This window comes from Leucoraja erinacea, chromosome 20 (assembly GCF_028641065.1).
Source record: "Leucoraja erinacea ecotype New England chromosome 20, Leri_hhj_1, whole genome shotgun sequence".
Lineage (NCBI taxonomy): Eukaryota > Metazoa > Chordata > Chondrichthyes > Rajiformes > Rajidae > Leucoraja > Leucoraja erinaceus.
The window spans coordinates 23,323,143-23,340,228 of NC_073396.1; the positions used below are offsets into that span (position 1 = coordinate 23,323,143).

General features: G+C 46.1%; 1 protein-coding gene across 1 annotated transcript in view; it reads right to left on the bottom strand.

The window, feature by feature from the left end:
* pkd1a (polycystic kidney disease 1a) overlaps positions 1–17,086 on the bottom strand; it is a gene marked incomplete at its 5' end in the record, with an annotated part of 103,056 nt that overhangs the window by 38,078 nt on the left and 47,892 nt on the right. The window contains 4 exons of the mRNA XM_055651913.1: positions 5,160–5,286; positions 8,453–8,663; positions 10,361–10,504; positions 13,842–14,012. Of these exons, the coding sequence (XP_055507888.1) occupies positions 5,160–5,286; positions 8,453–8,663; positions 10,361–10,504; positions 13,842–14,012 (653 nt within the window). The remainder of the gene's footprint in view (positions 1–5,159; positions 5,287–8,452; positions 8,664–10,360; positions 10,505–13,841; positions 14,013–17,086) is intronic.

The following is a 17,086-nucleotide window of genomic DNA, read 5'->3' on the forward strand; positions in this document are numbered from 1 at the left end:
AGGAAGAAGATTGCAGAAAGGGGTGGACACTGCCTTGACCATCACGGCTACTGACTGACCTCCCCACGTCAATTGCCTCAATAAGTCACTGCCTCAAAAAGGCAGCCAGCATCATCAGTGACCCACACCACCCGGGCCACACTCATTTCTCTCCCGCCATCGGGAATAAGGTACAGGAGTCTGAAAACTGTAATGATCAGGTTCTTTCAAAGCACCGTCAGGCTATTAAACATTACAACCTCCAAATAAACTAGGAACTACATGGACTTGGGGACATTGCTTTTGGATTTGCACTATTATTGTTTGTTTATGTACATCCATCCCTATATCCCACATCCATATATAGATAAATATATATATGTTTATATATATATATATATATTCTTACTTGCAGCAGCACAACAGAATATGTAACCACACCACTCCTTAAATACTATAATAAATAACAAAATAGGTTCAGTATATCTATTTTTATATATACTAGACCAAGTGCAGACCCGTTGGGTCTGCTTCCCCAACGCACCCGTTCCCTACCCGTAGCCCCCATGGGAGGCAAGGTCCTCCAACTCAAGCCGTTCCCGAACGGAAGATTCCAACACTCCCCTGCCTCCCTCAGCGGTGGGCTCTAAAAAAAATTCCAATTGCACTTTCCCTGCGTGTTGCAATAGCAATTCGCCCTCCCCCTCCTGTGACGTGAAAAGTTCAAATTGTTCCTGTGTCGCAACATTTTATCGAAGTGTGTTGGAAGCTGGCAAGAATTATTTTAATGAAAAATGTGAATCAGAATATGTCTGTTCCCCCAACGGTGTAGTCTCCCAATGCAATAGTCCACCACTCAACCATTCTCCCAAAGTAACTTAACTCGTTCAGGAATGTAAGATTCCAGCACTCCTCTCCTGCCTACTGCATCAGTTCCAACTGCAATACCATTCGGCCCTTCCCCTCCTGTTGAAAAATCCCATTGAGGTGAAAAGTTCAGAGTGTCCCTGTGTCGCAACATTGTATCGAAGTGTGTTGGAAGCTGCCAGGAATGATTTTAACAGTAAAATTTTTGTGAGTTGGCATTTTTAAAGGTTTAATCGCAAATAACTTTAATAAGTCGAGAAATAAAGCATGCATTTGCAGTGAAGGTGACTTTGCCTAGAGGGGAAAATGTGAATCAGAATATGTAAAAATCTTGTGAAAGTGGCATTTTTAAAGCTTTAATCATGAATAACGTGAAACATAGGATGAAATCTCCAGTGAAGCTGATCACTGCTAGGGGAGAGAGGAGGGGGGAGAGAGGGGGGGGGGGGGGGAGAGAGGAGGGGGGAGAGAGAGAGGGGGGGAGAGGAGGGGGAAGAGAGAGAGAGAAGGGGAAAGAAAGAGAGGGGAGAGGGAAGAGAGAGGTGGAAGGGAGGAGAGAGAGAAGGGGGAGGAGGAGGGAGAGAATAAGGGAGAGAGGGGGGGGGGGGGGGAGAGGGGGGAGGGAGGGGGGAGAGAGCAGAGAGGGGAGAGAGGAGGGGGGAGAGGAGTTGGGAGAGAGGAGGGGGAGAGAGAGGGGGAGAGGAGGAGGAAGGAGAGAGGAGGGGGGAGAGAGGGTAGGAGGGGGGGGTAGAGAGGAGGGGGGTAGAGAGGAAGGGGAGAGAGGAGGGGGAGAGAGGAGGGGAAGAGAGGGGGAGGGAGGAGAGGAGAGGGGGAGGAGGAGGGTGCGAGTTGAGGAGTTGGGGAGAGGAGGGGGGGAGAGGAGGATGGGGGGAGAGGAGGAGGGGAACCGGGCGGGTGAGCGGGCTGTGAGCGAGCGACATCACTTGCAGCGCATGAACACAACGTGCAGCCATTGTGACGTCATCACGTCATAAGCCAAAGCCAGCCGAAGTTATTTGAGATTTTTGAACATTTTGATTAATAATTTGAGAAATAATGCATGCATTTTTCATGTCAGGCGACTTTTGACTTCACGGGATAAATCTCTACAGGGACATGTAAAATTTTTACCATTAGAGCATTGGTTTTTCAAGCAGATGTGATTATACACCCACACACACATACATCCAAGATCAGAGTTTTGATAGTTATAAGATATGATAAGATGATAACAAAATACGTTCAGTATGTCTATCTATATATATAATTTAGATATATATATATATATATACACACACACACACACACACACACACATATATATAACAGATATGCTGAACTTATTTTGTTATTTATTATGGTATTTACAGAGTTGTGTGTTTACATATTCTGTTGTGCTGCTGCAAGTAAGAATTTCATTGTTCTGTCTCAGTACATATGAGAATAAAACACTCTTGCCTCCAGTGCTGGAGTAACTCGCTGGAGATCATGGATAGGTGACATTTTGGGTTGAGCCTCTTGTTTCTCTGCTTTCTTGAACCTTGATCCTGAACCTGCCTCGACTTGAAGCTTCTTGTCCAACAAATGCTGCACAGTGGCGCAGCTGGTGGAGCCACTACCTCACAGCGCAAGAGACCTGGGTTCAATCCCACCCATGGGTGCTGTCTGTGTGTAGTTTGCACCTTTGCCCTGTGCCCTGCGTGGGTTTCCACTGGGTGCTCCGGTTTCCTCCCACATCCCAAAGCCGAGTAGACTCGATTAACCTAATGGTCTAATTCCACTACTATGACTTATGAACTTATGACTGTTTAGCAAAAGAAAGTTATTTGTAAAAAACTATAGGAGTTTGTTTTAATTACTCAGAGAGGCGACTCCAGATACAAAGGATCTGTAGAGGCTGTCGCCATTAAGTTAAGACTTTGCCACAAGCTCACATGTCCCTCTGATGACTGAAGACAGATCAGGAACAGGAGGGCTCAGACCTAAAGCCATTGGCAAAAGCTCCAGAGGTGCTTCGGGGGGAAAGAATAATTTTAATTCAGGGCGTTGTTATCTTTGGAACACATTGCCAGAGAATGGGCGTTGGAAAAGAACATTGGATTCAAAGGAGAAGTGGATAAATACTTGAAGAGGAAATATTTACAGGGCTATGGGAAAAGAGCAGGGGTGTGGTTTTTAGTTGGAAGGCTCTACCCTTCAATCATTCTTCACTAATAACAGCTTATATGTGCATATCACTTTTAAGAAGCAAAATGTCCCATCTCACTTCACTGAAATATCATTGAACAAATCTTATGAGCCACATTCTAGACCAGAGGTGAACTAACACCGGGAAAAAAAGGTGCATGGATTATCTTAAATTGAATAAAGAGAAATTAGAAACATGCTCCTCAATGGTGGTATGATAAACACTCTGGTGGCACGGTGGTGCAGCAGTAGAGTTGCTGCCTCACAGCGCCAGAGACCCCGGGTTCGATCCTGACTACGGGTGCTGGCTACAGGGTTTGTACATTCTCCCTGTGGTCCCGTGGGTGTTCTCTGGGTTCCTCCCACATTCCAAAGTCATGCAGGTTTGTAGGTTAATTGGCATCTGTAAATTGTCAGTGTGTTGGATAGCGTTAGCATACAGGGCGATCGCTGGTCTGCATGGACTCAGTGGGTTATTTAAGGGCCTGTTTCCATGCTGTATCTCTAAAATCTAAAGACTCCAAAGTCTTAGGTATCTTCTTGACGTTTCATAGTAAAGAAATAGCACAAAATAAGGTTTCCTGGTTCACTGCGTCCCGGATGGATCTTGACCAGAATAACTCACTAATTTTAGTTATTCAGGGAGGCAAGTCTCCAACTCTTTCTACATGTAATTGATTTCTTCATAATATCTTTATTCTGTCTACCCTTTGATGACCAGAATGGAGCCTTCCTCCGCCATTGGGACCCATTCACCATTCCCTTCAGAGATGCTGCTGGACCCACTGATATACCTTCCCTCAGGTTTTACATTTTACACCTCTTCTCTCCTTATCAACATCATTTTGGCTCCTTGTCTCATTTAGTCCTCTTTTGTCACCCTTGTGTCTCCTCTTCTCTGGACTTTGTCTACCCATCTGACAATCATGAACCCCCTTTCCCCCCATCTCTCACTGGTATCCACCTATCACTGCCCCACTGCGAGATCACCTCACGGTATGCCTACTATGAAGGCGTTCTCCCCCTCTTTCCAGCAGGAGATCTGTGAGACCCTCCCTCACTGCTCCCCTTCTGTGATTTCTGTAGTCTGTAGAAGGGTCCCAACCCGAAAAGTCCCCTATCCATGTTCTCCAGAGATGCTGTTGGACCCGTTGGGTTACTCCAGCATTATGTGTCGGTTTCCACCTATCACTTACCAAGCTTTGTCCCTTCCCGACCTCTTTTTCACCTTTTCCCTCCTTCTACAATGTCTGAAGAAGGATCCTGACCCAAAACATCACCCATGCATGTTCTTAGAGATGTTGCCTGACCCCATGAGTAACTCTTTGTATATCAAAGAACCAGTTCCTGGTAGGTGATATTAACTCCACCATGTTTAAACTGCTACGCATTATGTTCTGCTTCAGAAAATCGGTCGCATTTGGAAAGAAGGAGAGGATATACAGCATTATTGTTTGACACAGTTAGTCCTGTGAGTGAGAATGCCCTGACTTACTAAGACACAAGAGGAGACCATTTGGCCCATTGGGTCCATGCCAAACAATTCGATCAACATCATTCTACCTCTCCAACATTTAGTTTAGTTTTGAGATACAGCAGGGGAACAGACCCTACAGCCCACTGAGTCCACACTGACCATCCATCACCCATTCACACTAGTTCTATGCTCTGGCACTTTCCCATTCACTCCCGTGACCGCCTGGGTATCCTCCCGCATCTCAAATACTTGTGGGTTGGTAGGTCACGGCTAATTGTCCCGATTCTGTAGGAAGCTGGAGGAAGTTGCTGAGAATGTGGGGAGAATAATAAATGGGATTAATGTATGATTAATGTGAATGGTAGTTGATAGTAGGTTTAGACTCAATGGACCAGTTTCCCTGTGTCCTCTCTCTGTGCCTTCTCCCCCACTCTCTCTCTCTCCCTTCCTTCCCCCCTCCCTCCCCCTCCCTCCCTCTCTGTCCTCCCTCTCACTCTCTCTCTTTCTATGACAGATTTATTCAGCTATTTCATGAACACATTTATTTTGTTGTTCAGCAAAGTGGGAGAAGAATTCTAAACTTTTAAAGAAAGAGATAAATATTCATTTCGCACAGGGAAAGGATTTATTTCCAGATGTCTGAGCTTACCCTGCTCCGAGATTTGCGGAAGAGCAGAATGATGATTAGATAGATGGGGTAGATGATTATGCAGGAGACAATACCAGCAGCCACACTCTCTCCACTCAGAGGCACCAGCGCTGAAACTGGCAGGTCACTATGAGAAAAATTAAACAGAAAAGTTATATTCATGTTTGACAATCAGATAAAGAAGGTTAGATTAGTATAGTTTATCGTCACCTGTATCGAGGTACAATAGGAAGCTTATTTGTTGTTTTATACCAAATCAGGGAAAAGACTATACATTTTAGACTTTTGAATTTAAAGTGCAACACAGTGGTGCTGCGGTAGAGTTGCTGCCTTACAGTGCCGGAGACCCACGTTCGATTGTGACTATGGGAGGGTGTCTGTATGACTTTATTAGAAGGGGCATAGATGGCTGGCATGCCTTGCGGTGTTGTTCTGGTCCGTTACCCATTGCAATTGGTGGCTCAACACCTTATCATGGAGCAAAACCAAGAGAGGAGAGAGGGAGAGATCGATAGAGATAGAGCTGTAGAACAAACAAACCGAACCTTCGGCCCGACTTGTCCATGTTGACCAAGTTGCGTAACTGAGCCAGTCCTACTTTCTTGCAGCTGTCCTATACCCCTCCAAACCTTTTCTATCAATATGACTGCCCAAGAGTCTTTTAAATACCCTTCAAAAGCCCCTTTAAATTCCTGCACATCTATTTAATATGGAGTAAAATCTCCACTCTTGCATTTTGGTTAAATTGTGCTTTATTTGTCACATGTGCAACTACGCAGTGAAATTCTTTCTGCATATTTACACATGCGGGTGTCGCAATGTTTTGGCGCCATTTCCAAAGTCCGCCCGCTCACTCGCCCAACAGGAGCAGCTCCCGATCCAGGTAAACCCCAGGCTCCTGCAGGGCCTTCCTCCGTCTCCCTTGACCGGTTCGGGCCAAAAACCTATGTGCCTGTGTTGTTCACCCTCCTACCGGCCCTTGATCCTCGCATCCGTCGTCTCCAGTAGCTTCCTCCAGTTACCGCCGTCCGACAGCCCTTAGGGCGTGTTCTCTCTGCTGTGACCAATACATGGTGACTATTGCAAATAGACACAGCGGGCTGATTCCATGCATTAGGTGCTTAACTAGGTATTGTACCATGTATGGCAATGCCTCCTGATCTGTATGCAAAAAATGAATATCAGTGTACCTTGGTACACGAGATAATAAATAACCATTGAACTATTGGACATGTTTAATAGCAACTCCCATTAACCCATTAACGTTAAAAAATAATTAAGGTGCACAGATTTAAGGTACCCAGTATAAAGTTTAGAGGGGGGAAGGGAAGGGGATATTTCTTTAACATGCAAGGCAGAAGAGGGGCAGGGGTCTGGAAAAGGAGGGACAGAAATCCCTAGTGGTTGAAAAAGGTGCTTGGATAAGTGGAACCACCTGGAGAGCTTGATCTGCAGGATTCGGCTGGGTAACCTCTCTTCAACCAGCAGAAACACAACGGGCCAAATGGCCTCCTCCTGTGCGATACATTACCAAGAGTCTGTTTATATGTTAAATCCAGACGGTGGTTAATTAAGCTATTGGCTTTCACTGTTTTTTTTACATCCCTGCCAAAATCCCACACAGTATATTGAGTGGAACAGTTTTCACATCCCTCTCGTTTGGCCCAGTTATGTCGACTGTAAAGCGAGAGTAACTGCATTGGAATTTTTTGTTTAAAAGAGTACGTTTAGAAGGAGGAACTTTCAACTTTGTGAAAACACTCATGCTGGTTAAAAGTCTCACTTTAACAGTGACCAACCTGGAATGAATCCAGATTATTGGTTCATGAGTTTCCCGTGTGTTAGAAGTGGACTGAAGGAAACATTCTCCGTATAATCATTCAATATCACTCAGGAGACCATTCGGCCCATTGAATGTACGTTTCCTTTCCTCCTGGTAGAATTATCCCATCAGTACCATTTCCCGTAGATCTGGAAATTATCCTACCAACAACTAGTGAGCAATCCTGAAGTGTGTAGGAAGGAACTGCCAATGCTGGTTACTCCAGCATTTTGTGTCTGTCTTCAGTGTAACTCGGCAGGACTGGCAATAACTCTGGATAGAAGGAATGGGTGACTTTTCTGGTCTCCCCATTCCTTCTGTCCAGAGATGCTGCCTGCCCCGCTGAGTTACTCCAGCATCTTGTGTCTATCTGCAGCACTGAAGTATTATCAATTTCATTGGAGACCCTCGGACTATCTTTGATCGGACTTTACTGGTTTTATCTTGCATTAAACATTACTCACATTATGGCATTTATCAGGTACAGTAATTGTACACCGTGGATGGCCCGATTGTAAACACGCATTGTCTTACTGCTGACTGGTTAGCACGCAACAAAAGCTTCACTGTACCTCGGCACACTTGACCATAAACAAACTAGATTCGCACAAGGTTGCTCCCTCAAAAGACCAGATTGATTCTTATTCGTATTAGAACTTACTTTAAACACCCTTAAAGGGGTCAACGAGTGGGGATTCCTTTCTTTAGCCAGAGGGTGATGAATTTGTGGAGGTCAAATAATTGGGTATTGTTAAGGCAGAGATTAACAGGATTAGGAAGGATTCCAAAAGTCTTGTTGAGAAGGCAGGAGAATGAGGTTGAAAGGGAAAAATAGATCAGCCGTGATTGAGTGATGGATAGACTCGATGGGCTGAATGGCCAAATTCTGCTCCTATGTTTTATGGTCTTATGGTCCAGAGATTGACAGGCTCTTGGTTAAAGGGCACTCTTTTAGAATGGAGGTGAGGAGGAACTTCTTTAGTTAGAGGGTAATGTGTGGAACTCATTGCCACAGAGGACCATGGAGGCCAAGTCAGTGGATATTTTTAAGGCAGAGATAGACAAATTCTTGATTAGAACGGATGTCAAGGGTTATGGGGAGAAGGCAGGAAAATGGGATTGGGAGGCTGAGATCAGGCATGATTGAATGGGGGAATAGGCTCGATGGGCCGAATGGCCTAATTCTACTGCTATAACTTGTGAACATGATTAGTAAAGATTACGCGGAGAAGGCAGGAGAATGAGGTTGAGAGGGAAAGTCATGATTGAATGGCAGAGTAGACACGATGGGTTGAGTGGCCTAATTCTGCTCCTATGTCTTATGATCTAATCCATTGGACCTGATGGTTAGAAGTGCCTGTTTCCATATTATGAAACGCCAAGCAAAAGTAGTTACAAAGGCACAGTTCAACACTACCACGTAGACCCCCTGTAGGGACGAGCGTTAACTAAACTGGATGGAGAACTGTACCTTACACTTGTGTCACTTATGACCCCGTACCACACCACACTGGCGCAGAAACAGAGGAACACGAGGACAAGGCAACAGGTGACTCTCTGTACTCTGGTGAAGCAACTCCTGGGCGGTCGGTCGCAGATCGAGAGCCAGATGTGTCCTTCCGAGAATCCTCTCTGGATTTCCGCCGTGAAGATGCGGGAAAAGTCCCGCAGTTTCGACTCGCCTGCGCAGGGAAAGTGGGATCGGGGGGGGGGAGGGAGGAGGACAAATAACATGGAGATGGGATTAGAAAGGGAGAAAAGTTTCCACGCAACATCCTTGCAGTAATCAGAGCTACCTGCATCTCACCAGTTAGTAGTTCTGGAGTGATACTTGGGGTTGGCGTTATAAAGACGCACATTGCATCTCCGCCCATTTCTTGGGCAGGAAGTTCTGTGTTATATCATTCAAATCACATAATCATGATGCAGCTTTATAGGACTTTGCTTCGATCACATTTGGAGTATTGTGTGCAGTTTCTGGTCGCACCATTACGGGAAAGATGAGGAGGCTTTAGAGAGGGCACAGAGGAGGTTTTCCAAGAATGCTGTAGATAGACACAAACCTTTGGAGGAACTCAGATTCAGATTCAATTTTAATTGTCATTGTCAGTGTACAGTACAGAGACAACGAAATGCATTAACTCAGCGGGTCAGGCAGCATCTCTGGAGAAAACAAATAGGTGACGTTTTGGGTCGAAACCCTTCTTCAGACTGAGAGTCAGGGGAGAGAAAAACTAGAGATATGTAAAGGTTCAGAGCAAATCAGAGTCGGCACCGACGACCAAGGAAAGGTGGAGTCCACAATGGTTCATTGCTGGCTGTGGAAGAGGTGATAAAGAAGGGAAATATGGATGCGAACAGTGGAACTGGCAGGACGACTAGGGTGGGCGAGGGGCGAAGAGAGAGGGAACGCAAGGGTTACATGAAATTAAGAGAAACCAATATTCGTATCGTTGGGTTGTAGGCTGCCCAAGCAAAATATGAAGTGCATTTGGCCTCACTTTGACAATGGAGGAGTCCCAGGACAGAAAGGGCAATATGGGAATGGGAAGAGGAGTTAAAATGTTGGTCTCTAATTGAGGGTTTCAGGTACAGGAAGAGATTGAATAGACTTGGATTGTCATGAATTTATGATTCCTGCTGAGGTTCTTGTTGGGCCAGTAGAGTAATGGTCATGGAACCAAAGTGCACGGATGGAACTAAGACAAACATTAAATAGGACTTAACTCAAAGGGGAACCAACTCCATGAGTTAAATAGTCTCTCACTGTTACAGGCCCACGACCAAGTTTTCCGGCATCCTTGGTTCCAGAACCTTTCTGAATGATGTAGGAAGGTGCTGGTTTAAACCGAAGATAGACACAAAATGTTGGAGTAACTCAACGGGACCGGCTGCCGGTCCCGTTGAGTTACTCCAGCATTTTATGTCTATCTTCCTTTCTGAATCATCCGTTTTGCCAGATCAACAGAGGTCACGGCCTCCCGGAGGAGTCCAACGGTACCAGAACGGTTCGCCTAGGCTGCCACGGGGCTGAGATACCGGTCTGCAAAGTTGCCCTCAGGAGTTGGCTAAGGGAATGGATCTGCAGGCTCCGGCCAGGCCTGAGTTCCAGAGCCCCGGCCACAGGGGGCAAACTCGACCTGCCGATCGGCCGCAGAATTCCCGGTGAGATCGGGATCGGCCACCTCACCAGGCCAAGGCGCCATATTTTCATGGGGGACTTCCGGTGGGAAATATTGTCCGGATTAAAGGAGGACCTTTAAAGGAGATTGTGATGGACCTGTGGTATGTATGGAAGAACTTAATCAGCTGCGTCTGCACATGGGTCTCCACCTGAGAGATGGTCACCTGATCCTCCCATCCCAACTGATGGACTTACTTGCAGCAAGGACCTCCTTTTCCACTAGGCCTTCATTCCCATCCTTGTCCACAGCCAACCAGTCATTCACCAGAAAGTAATAGACGTTGTTAGTCTGAAGATCCTTGATGATTACATGTTGCAGGTACCAGGAAGGGGTAAGGCCTATTGAGATAACATGAGGTAAAGTCAGCACAATGATCCACCATCCCAGGTAAACTAAACATGACAGGTGTGAATTTGTATAGCTAGTGGCACATCCTTTCAGGACCTCCAATGCACGGCATTGTGATAATGACAAATTCATCCTGTTCATAAATAATGATTGAGAGATCATAACTTCATGTTATGAGCAAAATTAGGCCATTCAGCCCATCGAGCCTACTCCGCCATTCAATCATGGCTGATCTATCTTTCCTTCTCAACCCCATTCTCCTTCCTTCTCCCCATAATCCCTAACACCCTACTAATCAAGAGTCTGTCAATCTCCGCCTTAAAAATGTCCATTGACTTGGCCTCCACGAATTCTGTGACAACGAATTCACCCCCCTCCGACTAAAGAAATTTCTCCTCATCTTTCTAAAGGTGTGTTCTTTTATTCTGAGGCTATGACTTCAGGTCCTAGATTGTCCCACTAGTGGAAACATCCCCCCCACATCTGCTCTATCCAGTCCTTAAATATTGCTCGTTCACACCAGTATGTTATCCCACTTTTGCATCTACTCGCTACAAACTAGAAGGCAATTTGAAGAGGTAATTTAACCTAGAAATCCACAGGTCTTTGGGATGTGGGAGGAAACCCACTCGGCCACAGGGCGAACGCGCAAACTCCACACAGTCAGCATCCGAGGTCGCGATCGAACCTGGGTCTCTGGCGCTGTGCGGCAGCGACTCTACCAGCTACGACACTGTGCCGTCTGTGCTGTTCATGTGTTAGGAAGCACAAGCACCTAAAGCTCTTGGATAATATTTCCTCTGAACACAGCCCTTTCCACAGTGGCAATGTGAACACAATTTATTTCTAAATATAATTTGCGGTAATATCATGTTTTTTTGCAAACATCTTGTATTTTCGCTGTCTTGCAGAATGAATATGTAAATCATGTATGATTTATGTTTATGTGGCCGAGTCTATGAGTGCGTGATACTTCAGCAAGCAAGATTTCCATTGTAGCTGTTCCTCCCAATAGTGTTATAAAGTTATACAGCACGGAAACAGGCCCTTCGGCCCATCTTGTCCATGCCAACCAAGTTGGCATTTTGGGTTAATCCTATTTGCCTGCATTTGGTCTACTGGCCAATCTGTGCAAAGAACAATGAATAGAGTATCATTGTATAAGTAGTAGAAACAAGGAACTGCAGATGCTGGTTACAAAGGGCTGGAGTAACTCAGCAGGTAGGGCAGCATCTCTGGAGAACATGGATAGATGACGTATGGGGTCGAGACACTTCTTTAGACTCTTGGTCTGGAACTGGGCTGCACAGCGGTAGAGTTGCTATCTGACAGCGCCAGAGACCCAGGTTCGATCCTGACTATGGGTGCTGTCTCTGTGGAATTTGTACACTTCTCCCCGTGACCGTGTGGGTTTTCTCCAGGTGCTCCGGTTTCCTCCCACAGTTCAAAGACATACAGGTTTGAGGGCTAATTGGCTTCGGTGAAGGCTGTAAATTGTCCCTAGTGCGTAGGATAGTGCTGATGTGCAAGGATCGCTGGTTGGCGTGGACCCAGTGGAGCAAAGGGCCTGTTTCCACATTGTATCTCTAGACTAAACTAAATTAAACTGGGCCCGGAGTCCAGGTGAGTTGATGGCCCCAGCCTGCTGGTGGGCAGGGGAGAGGCGAGGACTGGCGGCGTCAATGGACGCGGCCCAAGGGCGGATGGAGTGCAGGGAAGGGTCGGTGGCGGTGGTGGCAGTGGCATCCTAAACTTCTCCAGGTGCACGGTAGAGAACATTCTGACTGGTTGCATCGTGGCCTGGGTTGGCAACTTGATCATCCAGGAGCGAAAAAGACTACAAAAAGTTGTGACCACTGCCCAGTCCTTCACCGGCTCTGACCTCCCCACAGTCGAAGGGATCTATCATAGTCACTGCCTCAAAAAGGCAGCCAATATCATCAAGGACCCACACCATCCTGGCCACACACTCATCTCACCATTGCCATCAGGAAGAAGGTACAGGAGCCTGAAAACTGTAACGTCCAGGTTCAGGAACAGCTTCTTCCCTACAGCCATCAGGTTATTAAACACAACAATGAATAAGCTCTGAGCTCTGAACTGCAAAAGACTATATTATTATTGCACTATATTTGTTATTTATGGAACTTTTTCTTTTTTTTTCTCTTCCCCCGTTATGTACCATGTTTACATATTCACATATTATGTTGTACTGCAGCAAGTAAGAATTTCATTGTCTCATCTGGGACATATGACAATAAAACACTCTTGACTCTTGACTAGACACAACCTGGAAGCCGATGCAGAGACAGTGCAGGTCGGGATAGTGTCGGCAGCCCTGCCTGGAGGTGAAGGTCGGTAGATCCATCCGTTATAACCAAATCCATTATAAAGAGGTCCATGATTATAAGGGTTTACTGTATTAAGGCGGCCCGACCAAAGTTTTGCACCAGCCTCTGCAGTCCGTCTGTCTTTTTTTAATTTTTGTCCCGCTGAGTGTATAGTTTGTAGTGGTTTGTATATTATTTTTAACTGTGTATATGTGGGGGGTGGGGGGGGAGTTGGGGGAAACTTTTAAATCTCTTCCCTGTACGGGGGACCCGACCTTTTCTCTGTCGGGTCTCCGTTGTCTTTGGGACCTAGCACCATGGAGCGGCCCCCAACCGGAATGACCTGGGGGCTCCAGTCGCGGAGCCTCCGGACTTACCATCGAGGAGCTGACCGGCTTAGGAGCGTGGCGAGCTTTGGTGGTTCGCGGCTGCGACCCGACTCCAGAGCTTCGGAGGCTCCAGCCACAGGGCCGGTGGATGGTAACATCGGGAGCTCGCGGGTCCCTGGTGGGCGACCGCTTTTCGGAACTCCCGCAACAGTAACTTCCCCCGCCCGAATTGCGGGGTTGAAAACGACCCGGAACGGGGCCTGACATCGTCCGGCGCAGCTTTAACGGCCGCGGGACTTGCCAGCGCTGCCGGGGGCTCTAACATCAAGACCCGAAGCGGGGCCTTACATCGCCCGGCGCGGCCTTAATGGCCGTGGGACTTACCATCGCCTGCCGGGGGCTTCAGCATCGGGAGAAGAATGGAGAGAAGGGGAGAGACAAGACTTTGCCTTCCATCACAGTGAATCTCCTCCTCACTGTGATGGATGTTTGTGTGATCTGTGTTGGTTGTGTGTCTTGTTAATTGTTTCTTTTTGTTGTATGACTGCAGAAACCAAATTTTGTTTGAACTTCTTTTGAGGTTCAGATGACAATAAACTAAATTGTAATTGTAATTGTATTGATGCAACACTTGTCGAAACACGAGGATCTTTGACCAACGTAGGTACCTTTGTTATCGTGCCAGACACGGATCTTCCAGATGTTGCCCAGGCTGTTGTCGGTCGCAATCTGAAATATGTCCACACTGTTCCTGTGAAAGGCATCCTCGTTATCCAAGTGTCTGTATCCGCTCTTGTCCTCTCTTCCACACAGGCTGATTCCCACGTGTGAGGAAGTACCTGTGGGTTTGCACAGATATAGTTTAGTTTATAGATACAGCATGGAAATAGGCTGGTTGACCTGATTCACTACTGGAACCAACTGGTTAGACAATAGACAATAGGTGCAGGAGTAGGCCATTCGGCCCTTCGAGCCAGCACTGCCATTCAATGTGATCATGGCTGATCATCCCCAATCAGTACCCCGATCCTACCTTCTCCCCATATCGCCTGACTTCACTATTTTTAAGAGCACTATCTAGTTCTCTCTTGAAAGCATCCAGAGAATCTGCCTCCACCGCCCTCTGAGGTAGAGAATTCCACAGACTCACCACTCTCTGTGAGAAAAAGTGTTTCCTCGTCTCCGTTCTAAATGGCTTAATCCTTATTCTTAAACTGTGGCCCCTGGTTCTGGACTCCCCCAACATCGGGAACATGTTTCCTGCCTCTAGCGTGTCCAAGCCCTTAACAATCTTATATGTTTCAATGAGATCCTCTAAAACTCCAGACAAGCCCAGCCGCTCCATTCTCTCAGCATATGACAGTCCCGCCATCCCGGGAATTAATCTTGTAAACCTACGCTGCACTCCCTCAATAGCAAGAAAGGGGACCAAAACTGCACACAATACTCCAGATGTGGTCTCACTAGGGCTCTGTACAACTGCAGAAGGACCTCTTTGCTCCTATATTCGATTCCTTTTGTTATAAAGACCAACATGCCATTCGCTTTCTTCACTGCCTGCTGTACCTGCATGCTTACTTTCATAGACTGATGACAGTCTTTCAGCATATGACAGTCCCGCCATCCAGGGAATTAACCTTGTTAGTTATATCGATCAGGCCTCTTGTAGTACAAACAAACTGGTCAAGCAGATTATATAATAGTTTTAGATTAGAGATAAAGGATCTTCAGCCCACCGTGTCCACGCCAAACATTGATCAACAGTTCACGCTAGTTCTATGCTATCCCACTTTCTCATTCAATCCCTGCACACTGGGGCAATTTACAGGCCAATTCACCTACAAACCTGCATGTCTTTGCATAATATTCTTAGAATAGTTTGCTGGGTATAGTTATAGAGATATGTAGCACTGTCAGCCCATTGAATCCATGACCATCAATGAACCATTTACATTACTCCTACACTAATCTAATCCAGTTTACTTTCTATAGCTTGGTACACGTGACAATAACTCAAATCTAATCTAAATTAAACTCAACGAAACACAAGTAAACTGAACTAAACTAAACTAAACTATACACACTAACTACACCCAGATTCTCCCATAACAAGGGGGAATTTACGGAGCGTCATTTCACCAACAAACCCACACATCTTTGGGGTGTGGAAGGAAACCAGAGCACCTGGAGAAAACCCACGCGGTCACAGGAAGAACATGCAAACTCTACACACAGACTATTTCCATGGACGAGAACAAACCCTGGTTTCAGGGGCTGTATGGCAGCAGCCCCACCACTTGTGCCACTAGTTAATTAAACATCCTCTCCCATCAAGAGTCAAGTGTTTAGTTGTCATCTGTACTAAATATGTAAGAGTGACAACCTACCGCCTTACACCTCCCTCCATCCCCTTCTACCTACATCCCTTCCTTCAGCTTTACATTTCACCCCTCTTCTCTACTTATCTAACACCCTAGTGTCTCCTTCTTTATCTCTAGCCTTTGTTCACCCATCTGCCAAACCAACCCTCCCTCACCTGTATCCACCCATCACTTAAAAAACCCCACAAGTGACGGAGTAACTCAGCGGGTCAGGCAACATCCCTGGAGAACATGGATAGGTGATGTTTCGGGTCGGAACCCTTCCTTGTTTACACCCATCACTAATAGAGCTTTGTCCTGCCCACATCTCTCTTCTCCAGGTTTCTCCCCACCCCCTCCCCAACTACAATCAGTCTGAAGAAGGGTCCCGACCTAATACGGCACCTGTCCATTCCCTCCACAGATACTGCTTGACCCGCCGAGTACTCCAGCACTCTGTGCTTTGCTGATGACTGGTAAATATTGGTCTGACCATCCATTGCATGAAGTTAGAATGAGAAACCAAAGTTTGTGAATGGAAGCCAACTGTTAAAGCTCAATGTTTCAGATTTAATACATTTTATGCTTGCACATAAACATATTTGTCTCGTCACAACACGTCCTTCAGCCCGCCGAGTCTGCGCACTAGTTCTATCCTACACATTAGGGACAATTTACAGAAGCCAATTAACCTACAAACCTGGAATGTGGGAGGAAACCGGAGCACCCAGAGAAAACCCACATGGTCATGGGGAGAAGGTACAAACTCTGTACAGATTTCACCCACAGTCAGGATCGAACCCGGGTCTCTGGCACTATAAGATTCAGATTCAGATTCTCTACTGCTGCACCACTGCGCCACTACTTGAGTTTGAACTGATTGTATCTATGTATAGTGTATCTGATCTGTTTGGATAGTATGCAAAACATAGTTTTTCACTGTACCTCAGCACGTGTGATAATAATAAACCTAAACCTAACGTTTGTGTAATATATAAGCAAATTAGGAGCTATGGAGATGCAATTAATTTCAAAGACACAAAATGCTGGAGTAACTAGGTGGGTCAGGCAGCATCTCTGGAGAACATGGACCACGGACAGTTGACGTTTCAGCACGGGACCCTTCTTCAGACCCGAAATGTCACGTATCCATATTCTCCAGAGATGTTCGCTGACCAGCTGAGTTACTCCAGCACTCTGTGACTTTGCTTTGTAAACCAACATCTACAGTTCCTTGTCTCTCGATGCAATTCATTTTCTGTGTTGGAAGAAACTGCACAACGTAACCAAACTTGCAAATTTTTTCTTATCTAAACAAAATTAAAAAATGAATCATTCATTTCAAAGGAGGTCATACATAGCACTTTTAATATTAACAGTTTTGAAAGCCAGAACATCACCACTAGTAGCCAGTTAGAATGTCACGATCCTTTGGAAATCTGGATAAGTGGTGTGAAATGCTTTATCGTCTGTGACAGGGCTACGAGTTGACTGATATTACGGACTGTTCTCAGTGACACATTCAGAGACGGACATCAAGTGCTGCTGGAAGG